The sequence below is a fragment of the Diaphorina citri genome, unplaced genomic scaffold (genome assembly GCF_000475195.1).
Source record: "Diaphorina citri unplaced genomic scaffold, Diaci psyllid genome assembly version 1.1 scaffold408, whole genome shotgun sequence".
Lineage (NCBI taxonomy): Eukaryota > Metazoa > Arthropoda > Insecta > Hemiptera > Psyllidae > Diaphorina > Diaphorina citri.
In genome coordinates this window covers 196992-209487 of record NW_007377843.1, presented here as the reverse complement: position 1 = coordinate 209487, position 12496 = coordinate 196992, and the positions used below count along the sequence as shown (strand labels likewise).

At 38.1% G+C, this 12496-nt stretch overlaps 2 protein-coding genes across 3 annotated transcripts in view; one reads left to right on the top strand and one right to left on the bottom strand.

Moving 5' to 3' along the window:
- Positions 1-28: 28 nt before the first annotated feature.
- LOC103508538 overlaps positions 29-12496 on the top strand; it is a 23699-nt gene continuing 11231 nt past the window's right edge. The window contains exon 1 of one of the 2 annotated variants that reach the window (XM_017443809.2): positions 29-51. The gene's annotated coding sequence lies outside the window, so the exon portion shown is untranslated. Of the gene's footprint in view, positions 52-7173; positions 7193-12496 lie in introns of those variants that run through there. The other variant, XM_026823122.1, reaches the window with a different exon arrangement.
- The window catches only part of LOC103508546, a 21962-nt gene continuing 19505 nt past the window's right edge, over positions 10040-12496 (bottom strand). Inside the window, exon 6 of the mRNA XM_008473103.3 lies at positions 10040-10258. Within this exon, the coding sequence (XP_008471325.2) occupies positions 10040-10258 (219 nt within the window). The remainder of the gene's footprint in view (positions 10259-12496) is intronic.

The window sequence follows — 12496 nt, the reverse complement described above, 5'->3', positions numbered from 1 at the left end:
AAGAGAATTAACGTCTCGTGTAAAGTTTACCCGTGAAAATAATAAAATTATGTAGGTAATTTTTTAGTAAGAGAGAAAATAATTAAAAATCTAATATATAAAAATGTTTGCGTGTGTGTTTGTTCGAACTTTATGCCTGGCCAAACCGCTCTTCCGATAACTATGAAACTTTGTCAACTTATAGCTTGTATTCCCGTGAAGGTTATAGGCTATTTTTCGGTTCGTTTTTGTTAAGCTACACCGAGCAAGACCACTAAATGGATGAGTGACATGAACGGCCATGCCTTATGGATTTCTGCTAGTAAATTAATAAAAATTTAACCAATGATCATGGGAGGAAATTAACCACATACATATTAGAGAGAAACAAAATGATATTGAAAATGCACTGCTGCCAAGATTCAACGAAAACAACTCAGCATATTAACTTCTTTAGAAACATTACCTTATAAAGTATGAAAATATATGAAGATATTGATTATTTTGTTCAAAATGATCCCCAGTGCTTTGGTCTTTGATCTGATGAACCAAGGCTTTGGAGATTGTTTTGTTGCTTTGGTCTTTGCATATTTCTGTGAAATGTAATATTGATAATTCTCGTTAAGTAAAGATCTCATGCAAGCAAACCAAAAAGCCATCCACGTTGCCAATTTCTGGAAATTCAAGATTTGATGTTCAAGTTTGTTTCCGGACACGGAAAGTAAATATTAAGTAATGAATTAAAAGATAATAAAACAAAATGAAAAAATAAACATTTACCTACTTTTATAACAAATATGAGCATTATACATATATCCATCCATTTATCCATTTTTTTTTCGCCTTTTCCCGTATTTCTCATGCAAGCAAACCAAAAAGCCATCCACGTTGCCAATTTCTGGAAATTCAAGATCTGATGTTCAAGTTTGTTTCCGGACACGGAAAGTAAATATTAAGTAATGAATTAAAAGATAATAAAACGAAATGAAAAAATAAACATTTACCTACTTTTATAACAAATATGAGCGTTATATATCCATCCATTTATCCATTTTTTTTTCGCCTTTTCCCGTATTCTTATACTGCTCGCATAGGACTGAAAAGTCCCTTTACTCCAGCAGTAGGCTACTACTATTATTGTGGTCAAATTCTCAAATTATATTTAAGATAAAATTCCATACCGCGGCTGGGATTGAACCCACGCCCTCCTGTTTACCAGGCGAGCGCCTTGACCACTACACCACCGAGGCAGGTTGTCCGATTTTCATCTGAGGTTTTAACGTCCCGAAATCGAAGAGAGGACAGGATAGGAGAAAGGCAGTCGTTCCTAGAACGAAACTTAACCTGTTTAGGATAAAGTTCTCCTAGGGAGGGAATAGTCCCGTATTCAGACCGGATCGGCGTTTTTCGTCAGCCCTCAATCAGCCCTAGGGTGATCGCTTTAATGCTGACATTTGGTTTTGGCTTTCGTTTATCCATGCATCTCCTTTATCTTTTCCCCAAAAAAGATCCCATTAGGAAACTTAAGTAGTAAAAGTTTTGATGTTATTTCTACAAAAAAAAGAGCAAACTTTGGAAAAAACTTAGGAAAAACTTTCCGATCAAGTTTTCATTGTTCCTCTTGTTTTGAGGGAAGAAAACCAATAGTAAAAGCTGGATTAGGAGATTATAGAAGAAATAATGATAATAGTCGTACGTAAAGATATTCGTAATATGAAAAGTGCTTACTCCAGCAGTAGCTGCTTTAGTGGTGGTTAAATTCTTAATCTGTTATTATGTAGGTAGGTAGGTATACTTTAATAAAAACAACACCACAATGGAAGAAATAATGATAATACTCGTACGTAAAGATATAGCTGCTTTAGTGATGGTTAAATTCTTAATCTGTTATTATGTAGGTATATGTAGGTACTTTAATAAAAACAACACCAGACTGTGTACTACATATAGGTATTGAGAAAAAGGGAAACCTAATTCCTTCTGGTTACCAGGCGAGTTTCTTGACAACTATACCATCGAGTTAGGTGTAAAAGTAAAAGACGATGCAACTATACGCAGTGGCTATAAAGATACATTTTGTACTTGAGCAAAGAAATAAAGAAAGAAGAAGAAGAAGAAGAAGAAGAAGAAGAAGAAGAAGAAGAAGAAGAAGAAGAAGAAGAAGAAACTATACATGGGAAGGACTATACCATCGAGTTAGGTGTAAAAGTAAAAGACGATGCAACTATACGCAGTGGCTATAAAGATACATTTTGTACTTGAGCAAAGAAAAAAGAAGAAGAAGAAGAAGAAGAAGAAGAAGAAGAAGAAGAAGAAGAAGAAGAAAAAACTATACATGGGAAGGACTAATTCTTTGGTCCTTGAGGCCGACTTTACCGCAAGTAATATTGTAGGCTCGTATAACAATACCAAATTCTACATGGCTCAATATCGGGAATTGAAGAATGAAACATGGAATGATGGTCCTTATGAAGAGTTTCATCCAGCTCTTACCAACATCACAGTAGACGGATTGAAACCAGGAACAGGGAAGGACTCTGAATAAATTGAGTCTGTCTGCATACTGACATTGAAATATTGGGTGGAGAGGTGTGCTTTATGGGTCTGCATTTACTCCCTCTCCTCCCATTTTCAGAGCTGTGTCTTCTTGTCCCTGTCCCTCTCGTCTCTTCCCTCAATATGCGCTTTTTATCTTCCTATTCCTTTTTACTTTCCTTATCCTATAGGAAGGAAAGTAATGTAATCGGGTCAAATTTTCAATGGTGAGTTTTTAGTGCCAAAACACGTTTTGAGGTCCCTAGAGCCTAAATCCAAAGTTTCAGCCATTGGTCCGTGGGTCTGTCTGTGTGTGTATGAATATCGGTCTGTAAATAAAAAACCTCGAGAACGGTAAGAGCTAGAGACATGAAATTTGGTGTGTAGTCCTCAAATATGACAAGAATGCAACACAAAACTTTTGGTTAGGATCTTTTGAGCGGTTGGCGGTATTTCGGCTGCTTTTTGAACGTTTTTAACTCTTCTGACCCCTCCCATTTTCAGAGCTGTGTCTTCTTGTCCCTGTCCCTCTCGTCTCTTCCCTCAATATGCGCTTTTTATCTTCCTATTCCTTTTTATTTTCCTTATCCTATAGGAAACACGTTTTGAGGTCCCTAGAGCCTAAATCCAAAGTTTCAGCCATTGGTCCGTGTGTCTGTCTGTGTGTACTGTGTGTATGAATATCGGTCTGTAAATAAAATACCTCGAGAACGGTAAGAGCTAGAGACTTGAAATTTGGTGTGTAGTCCTCAAATATGACAAAAATGCAACACAAAACTTTTGGTTAGGATCTTTTGAGCGGTTGGCGGTATTTCGGCTGTTTTTTGAACGTTTTTATCTCTTCTGACTAAACGGTGAATGATATCGAAAAAGTTATAACAGAACTCCCCAAAATCATACCTGAGAAATCCAGCCAAGCATAATTTAATAGGATAAGGAAAGACATGTGATGTTCACACCAGATTTTTCTATGTTCACTTTGCATTCTGTGCTTTCCGTCCTACATCTTATCCCCTATTCCTTTTACTCTCTTCCTTCCTAAATGTCCTTCTCTCTGGAGAACTCATAGCCTTTTCTGTATTCACTTCTGCTGTCACTTCTTCCCCAAAGACCACTTTTTCCGTACTTTTCTCGAGGTATATTTACCCTTCCTTCCTAAATGTCCTTCTCTCTGGAGAACTCATAGCCTTTTCTGTATTCACTTCTGCTGTCACTTCGTCCCCAAAGACCACTTTATCCTTACTTTTCTCGAGGTATTTATATCTTTCTCAGGTAAGGTTCGTTCTTGGAACGCTGGCTTACTGCTATCCTGTCCTCCTTGTTTCTTCGATTTCGCTAGGATAAGACCTCTGTTGTTACTTTCTAACATGTAAACAATTTTGTATTTATTTACATATTTTTTATTTATTATTATTTTGAAGGGCTTTAGTTATAGAAAGCAGACATAAATTCTTTGCCAATTCCGGGAATGGAATGTTGGCTCACTTTGTCACCCGATTATCCTTTCGAAACTCCAAGATTTCCAAGTCTTCTTCATTTTGAAACAAATAAAACTCACTACCTATATCTTGAATCCATTCTTGTAGGTATGCCACAAAATGGGGGGTGTTTTTTTTTGTTTCAACATTTTTTACTTCCTTCCTATTTTGTTTCCAAGTTTTTTTATTTCTGAATTCAGACCACGTTTTGTCGCGTTAAGGAGGGGATTCCGAAACTTTCTTATTACTTTGGTTTCTTTTAAGCTCCATGCATCGTGTGTCTTTTATCTCTTCTCTTTTACCTTATCCATCTTTTCTCTTTTACCTTATCCATCTCTTCTTTTTTACCTTATCCATCCTTTCTCTTTGGAGCTTCTTTCGTTGTCTTTGAAAAATGTACTGCTGGGATGAAGGGATCGTTTTTATAGATGTTGCCAGCCTAGTGGTGTTAGCCTGTAGAGTAAAGCGTCTACCTTGTAAACTTTGCTCAGCTTCAGTGATCCCTGGGGATCTCTTCTCTTTTACCTTATCCATCTTTTCTCTTTTACCTTATCCATCTCTTCTTTTTTACCTTATCCAGCCTTTCTCTTTGGAGCTTCTTTCGTTGTCTTTGAAAAATGTACTGCTGAGATGAAGGGATCGTTTTATAGATGTTGCCAGCCTAGTGTTAGCCTGTAGAGTAAAGCGTCTGTCTTGTAAACTTTGCTCGGCTCCAGTGATCCCTGGAGTACTGGTGCATTCAACGTGCAATCACCGGTATTGGCGGCACTTGGCCTATACCCGAAGGTGGCAGACTTGGCATAGCTGACATGGTAGAGTAATAAACTGGCATCTGGCATATTAAACTCTGTCATCATGGACAGATAAAGTAAGTACGTACACATGGGGGGGAAGGGGAAGAGTTTTGTTTCAGGCTTTCAGGGGAAGATCAGGTTAGGTAATAGGTATAGTTTTCGAAATATTGTCTTGTATTAGAGGGCTTTAGATATGACGAAGAAGAAGAAAAAAATCGAGTCTTTAATCCTAGGTTTTTTTTGAGAGGAAAAATTTTTCTCTCTTCTTTGTGCCTTTACCAAAATCTACGCTACGTGATCTTGAAATTCAAGGAGAAGGAAGAGAATGAGGGAAGAAGAAGAAAGAGAAGACGGAGAAAAAGAAGAAGAAGAAGAAGAAGAAGAAGAAGAAGAAGAAGAAGAGGCAAAATTGTACAATGTTAAAAAAAGTTCCAAAGTCTCTTTTTTTTTCGCCGTGTGTGTATTATAACTACGGTCGATCTTTAATTTCTGACTATTTCTTAGGTGCCTACCGAAGTTCTCAGAATTCTCTTTTTCAGTGGAAACTAAACCACTTGGTAGATATATGTATTGTATAGGTAGGTACGTACCTATTACCTGCTTAATCAAAACACAATACCTAACTATAGTCCACGCTTCCACACCTTGATGGTTTTCACAGAAATAATACAATATCTTATCTAATACACGTCATATACAGGGTGTCCATAAATTTATTAAAACTTGGGTTTCCTCGTAATCAGTAGAGCGTCTGCCTTGTAAGCGCTAGGTCGAGGGTTCGATTCTCGCCCGCAGCGGATTTTACCCTAAACAGATAAGTTTCGTTTTCGGAACAGCTGGCTTTCTCCTTTCCCGTCTTTCTTCTCTCTGCTGTCGGGACGATAAGACCTTAGCAATTATCGTTTCCTCCTATCAAACGTATTGGGGGGAAAAAACCTGCTAGCTCGATAAAATTAAAGCGCTATAGAAGAAGAAGAAGAAGAAGAAGAAGAAGAAGAAGAAGAAGAGGCAAAATTGTACAATGTTAAAAAAAGTTCCAAAGTCTCTTTTTTTTCGCCGTGTGTGTATTATAACTACGGTCGACCTTTAATTTCTGACTATTTCTTAGGTGCCTACCAAAGTTCTCAGAATTCTCTTTTTCAGTGGAAACTAAACCACTTGGTAGATATATTACCTAGGTAGGTACGTACCTATTACCTGCTTAATCAAAACACAATACCTAACAATAGTCCACGCTTCCACACCTTGATGGTTTCCACAGAAATAATACAATATCTTATCTAATTCACGTCATATACAGGGTGTCCATAAATTTATTAAAACTTGGGTTTCCTCGTAAGAAGTAGAGCGTTTGCCTTGTAAGCGCTAGGTCGAGGGTTCGATTCCAGTGGAAACTAAACCACTTGGTAGATATATGTATTGTATAGGTAGGTACGTACCTATTACCTGCTTAATCAAAACACAATACCTAACTATAGTCCACGCTTCCACACCTTGATGGTTTTCACAGAAATAATACAATATCTTATCTAATACACGTCATATACAGGGTGTCCATAAATTTATTAAAACTTGGGTTTCCTCGTAATCAGTAGAGCGTCTGCCTTGTAAGTGCTAGGTCGAGGGTTCGATTCTCGCCCGCGGCGGATTTTACCCTAAACAGATATGTTTCGTTTTCGGAACAGCTGGCTTTCTCCTTTCCTGTCTTTCTTCTCTCTGCTGTCGGGACGATAAGACCTTGGCAATTAGCGTTTCCTCCTTTCAAACGTATTGGGGGGAAAAAACCTGCTAGCTCGATAAAATTAAAGCGCTATACAAGAAGAAGAAGAAGAAGAAGAAGAAGAAGAAGAAGAAGAAGAAGAAGAAGAAGAAGAAAAAAAAAACAAGATGAAGATGAAGCATTCTCATTCAATCTGGCCTCGAGAAAAATGGTGTGGTCATATTTAGATTTACAGCCTGTATGAGCAATTTTAATTGCCTTAAGCATAAATGATTGTCACAAATGTCGTTCCCCGCTGCATTACGCTAAATTTTATGACTTGGCTTGGACTCGAACCACCAACCTCCTGATTCAAAGCCAGTACACCACTGAGGTTGGTAACACCCTGTATATGTTTTTCTTTCCGGTCAACTGATAATATGTTGATGTTTTCTTCTCACAATAACAAGCTTGATAAATGATTAAATGAAGGGCCGCTAAATTTTATGACTTGGCTTGGACTCGAACCACCAACCTCCTGATTCAAAGCCAGTACACCACTGAGGTTGGTAACACCCTGTATGTTTTTCTTTCCGGTCAACTGATAATATGTTGATGTTTTCTTCTCACAATAACAAGCTTGATAAATGAAGGACAAGAGAATTAACGTCTCGTGTAAAGTTTACCCGTGAAAATAATAAAATCATGTAGGTAATTTTTTAGTAAAAGAGAAAATAATTAAAAATCTAATATATAAAAATGTTTGTGTGTGTGTTTGTTCGAACTTTATGCCTGGCCAAACCGCTCATCCGATAACTATGAAACTTTGTCAACTTATTGCTTGCACTCCCGTGAAGGTTATAGGATATAGGCCATCTTCCGGTTCGTTTTTGTTAAGCTACGCCGAGCGGATTTCGGCTAGTAAATTAATAAAAATAGGTGAACTTTTGAAAATCAGTATAACAAATAATACATGGGATACATGTTTTCTTAATTTTAACTGATGGGGAGAGTGTGAAATATCTCAACACGTGCACTGCGGCTTCACTTCAGGAAAACGACCAGGGTCTTCCCTTGTTCAACATCACGGCTGATACGCCATTGCCAGAGTTCACAATACCACCCCTCTACGATGGAAACAAAAACAAAGCTATAATATGGCAACAGCTGATGAACAATGGCTCAACTGTACCTATACATATACCAGCCTATGCAAACATCGTTTCTGATTTTTCACAATTATTATGGAGTTATGATTTTTCGTTTGGCTATTCGATAATAGATAAAAATATCAAAGTATTAAAAGAAAAGACAGTAAAGGTTACTGACAAAGACACGCTCCTTTTTGAACGTGATGACTTCATACAGGATACTATCAACAGTGAATTCATTCAAATAAAAGGCAAAGTTGGATCCAGTATAGAACTTCGACTTAATTTTCAGTCCACACAATATATCGAAGTAACACTAGGGAGTTCAGAAATCAAGGTTTGCCACAAATATCGGCATGGAAATGTCGACAAATGTCACTCTGGTCCGGGTTATACTGCTGATCAGAATGAAAACTTTGACGTTATGTTAACGAGTGTAACTGGTGGAAGGTTTGGTTGGTACTTATTCGTATATGATCATGTGTCTGATAAAATTCAAATGAACAATTTGAAACCTGAAGGTGACTTGAAAAGCATTTACCATCAATTTGGAAGGATAGATAAAGATTATGACAATCAAACCGAGTTTCATGTTGAATATAAAATTATACAAGCATACCCTCCCTCCACAATCGTCTCACCCTGGATTGATTTGAGAACCAACACGTCACTCGTTATCTTGTATTTGAGAAAAGGTCATAATAGAGTTAGAGTGGCTGTAGAGGAGGACAAAACAAAAAACATATTGAATCTTGATTATAGAGAATCCATTGTTAAAATCATCAGAATGGAGAAAATCAGTATAACAATGGGATACACGATACATGTTTTCTTAATTTTAACCTAGAACTACAGTGTAAGCTGAAATTGAAAAAAAAAGAAAAAAAAGTTATAAATTATTCATTGTCCTCTTAAATATTTTACTATTTTAGAGAAGTTTAGAAATTACCTTTGTAAAAAGAAGAATCTCTTAAAGATTTTACTATTTTAGAAAAGTAGAAAATTCAAGAAATTACCTTTGTAAAAAGAAGAAAAAACAGATAGGTACCTACCTATTTTAGAGAATTTTGTACCTTCATATTTAAAGAGAAAAAATTCAATTTACAATTTATTCAGTTCCTCGTCTTCGATATGAAATATTTGCTGTTGTTGGTTTTATGTGGGCTGCTTTTAATCTCGTCAAGTGATGGTGAGTATGATTATTAATAATTATTACAATAAAAAATTGTTACACATAATTATTTATTCTTTTTTGGTTGCGAAATTCACAATTTCATACACATTATTACCAAATCGGGAAATGGGTGGAAAATTTCCACTGGAAATGTTCGTTTTAGGCGGGTTAGGGTCGGGTTTTGGTCTGCCAGCCATTCTAGATGGTAGGTTGGTACTTGGTTAGCACCTATCGGTGATAAGAGCTGTAATGATGCATGGTCAATTGATCCTTGAAGTCGACCTTTATTGTTTCTTACAAAACTTTTGTTACAGGTCATGATGAAATTAGCACGGTGTTCAAGTTCGACTCCTTATTTACAGAGAATGGACAGGCATACCAGGAAAAATGTACCGCAGCTTATGTTCAGGAAATTGACCAGGGTTTTCCCTTGTTCAACATCACCGCTGATACGCCATTGCCAGAGTCCACAATACCACCCCTTTACGATGGACATAACGCTACAAGATGGGAACAGATGATGAACGATGGTACTGGAACGTCAGAATTTTCTGAAATCCCACCTTGCAAGCCCCACGGCGCGGGGGCCCTGGGCATTTAGGGGTCCCACAGGGAAATTGGGAGTCCCAAATTCTCTGTTTACTCACCCAAATTCCTCGTTTACTCACCCAAATTCCTCGTTTACTCACCCAAATTCCTCCTCGTTTACTCACCCAAAACTCGTTCACTCACCCAAATTCCTCGTTTACTCACCCAAATTCCTCCTCGTTTACTCAGCCAAAACTCGTTCACTCACCCAAATTCCTCTTTTACTCACCCAAATTCCTCGTACTCACTCAAATTTCACATTTACTCACCCAAATTCCGCGTACTCACTCAAATTTCACATTTACTCACCCAAATTCCTCGAAATCCGCCCCGGGCGGGAATCGAACCCGCGGCCTAGCGCTTACAAGGCAGACGCACTACCAACTAAGCTAACTAGGCTGGCAACTCTCTTATCTTTGATGGTGAAATTACCGTGTATTACGTCTCTTGCCTACCTAGGTGCGTACCAAATGGCAAAGGAAATATCCACTTGTGAAAATGGCGTAACGGTAGAGGTTTCGGTTTTCAGTTCATTATATCACAAGAGCGGCTCTTTATGCGCTTTTGAAGATAAGAAGTTGAGATTTCTTTTTGACATTTTCTTATTATATTTTCCCTTTGTTATATTTGTTGTTTCCTGTTTATGTCGAAACACTCGAAACACACAAATTCCAATACTCACCCAAATTCGGTGCGTGGAGTTTGATGTTGAACACCTCCTCGAACCGGACGAGTTTAAGATAGAGTAGGAGGGAGGTCTGGGTGTCCTTCTTCCTGAGGGACCCAACGGTTATGGACGAGTCCACTATTTGGTGCGTGGACACGGAATGTTTCTGGTTGTAGGGGGAGACGAGGGTTCCGAGAACGAACATTATCCCATCAGGATAAAATCCGCCCCGGGCGGGAATCGAACCCGCGGCCTAGCGCTTAAAAGGCAGACGCACAACCAACTAAGCTAACTAGACTGGCAACTCTCTTATCTTTGATGGTGAAATTACCGTGTGTTACGTCTCTTGCCTACCTAGGTACGTACTAAATGGCAAAGGAAATATCCACTTGTGGAAATGGCGTAACGGTAGGGGTTTCGGTTTTCAGTTCAATAGCACAAGAGCGGCTCTTTATGTGTGAGTTTTTAGTGCCAAAACACGTTTTGAGGTCCCTAGAGCCTAAATCCAAAGTTTCAGCCATTGGTCCGTGTGTCTGTCTGTGTGTGTATGAATATCGGTCTGTAAATAAAAAACCTCGAGAACGGCAAGAGCTAGAGTTTAAATAAGACTTGAAATTTGGTACGTAGTCCTCAAATGTGACAAGGATGCAACACAAAACTTTTGGTTAGGATCTGTTTAGCGGTTGGCGGCATTTCGGGCTTTTTTGGATAATTTCGGCTTTACTGACGAAATCGTAGGTGAAGTTACAACAGAACTCCCCAAAATCATACCTGAGAAATCCAGCCAAGCATAATTTAATAGGATAAGGAAAGACATGTGATGTTCACTCCAGATTTTTCTATGTTCACTTTGCATTCTGTGCTTTCCGTCCTACAACATTATGTGCTTTTGAAGATAAGAAGTTGAGATTTCTTTTTGACATTTTCTTATTATATTTTCCCTTTGTTATATTTGTTGTTTCCTGTTTTTGTCGAAACACTCGAAACACAATATCTCGGAATCTATGTACTTGGCTTCCTTCCTAAATGTCCTTCTCTCTGGAGAACTCATAGCCTTTTCTGTATTCACTTCTGCTGTCACTTCGTCCCCAAAGACCACTTTTTCCGTACATTTCTCGAGGTATTTATATCTTTCTCAGGTAAGGTTCGTTCTTGGAACGGCTGGCTTTCTGCTATCCTGTCCTCCTTATCTCTTCGATTTCGCTAGGATAAGACCTCTGTTGTTACTTTCTAACATGTAAACATTGTAAACAATTTTGTATTTATTTACATAAAATTTATTACTATTTTGAAGGGCTTTAGTTATAGAAAGCAGACATACATTCTTTGCCAATTCCGGGGATGGAATGTTGGCTCACTTTGTCACCCGATTCTCCTTTCGAAACTCCAAGATTTCCAAGTCTTCTTCATTTTGAAACAAATAAAACTCACTACCTATAAACCTATATCTTGTATCCATTCTTGTATGCCACAAAATGGGGGGTGTTTTTTTGTTTCAACATTTTTTACTTCCTTCCTATTTTGTTTCTAAGTTTTTTTCTTTCTGAATTCAGACCACGTTTTGTCGCGTTAAGGAGGGGATTCCGAAACTTTCTTAGAGAGAGACTAGATAGATAAAGAGAGTGAAAAAAAATTTGGACCGATTGCAATACTTTCATTACTAGTATAGCTCGCTATACTGTAGTAATAGAAAGTAAAAAATTGAATAGAGAGAGGGAGAGAGAAAAGATTCAAGAGACAGAGACAGAAAAAGGAAAAAAAAGTAGGCCAGCGTGGGGGTACTTTAGGACAGGCTGGGTATCTTGGGGCAAGGAGGAGTATACACTGTTTGTGTGAATGTCAAAGCTAATGAAAATACCATCACACAGACATAAGGAGATGCGGAGATGCCAGTACGAGAGACAATATTGAAATGCTTAAACATCTACTTTAGTCTGATCTGATGGTAACTATGCGGCGAACAGTAAACGTAAAGGTGTGTCCACACATAGTCGTCCGACCGTCGATGTTGACTAAACCTAACCTAACCTAACCTTGGGTATCTTGGGGCAAGGAGGAGTATACACTGTTTGTGTGAATGTCAAAGCTAATGAAAATACCATCACACAGACATAAGGAGATGCCAGTACGAGACACAACATTGAAATGCTTAAACATCTAACTTTAGTCTGATGGTAACTATGCGACGAACAGTGACCGTAAAGTGGTGTCCGTCCACGCGTCCACATCCGTCCACGCGTCCACACATAGTCGACCGGCCGTCAATGTTGACTAAACCCTCCATACTATTATCGTATTCGATTTATGTGAATCAAAACATGGCTGAACCAATGAGATTGTGAGATTTCGCTTACGAGTGAGTGTTTACGTCCAAAGCGGAATCTCATTGGTTCAGCAAAAAAAAAAAAAAAAAAAAAAAAAAAAAAAACAA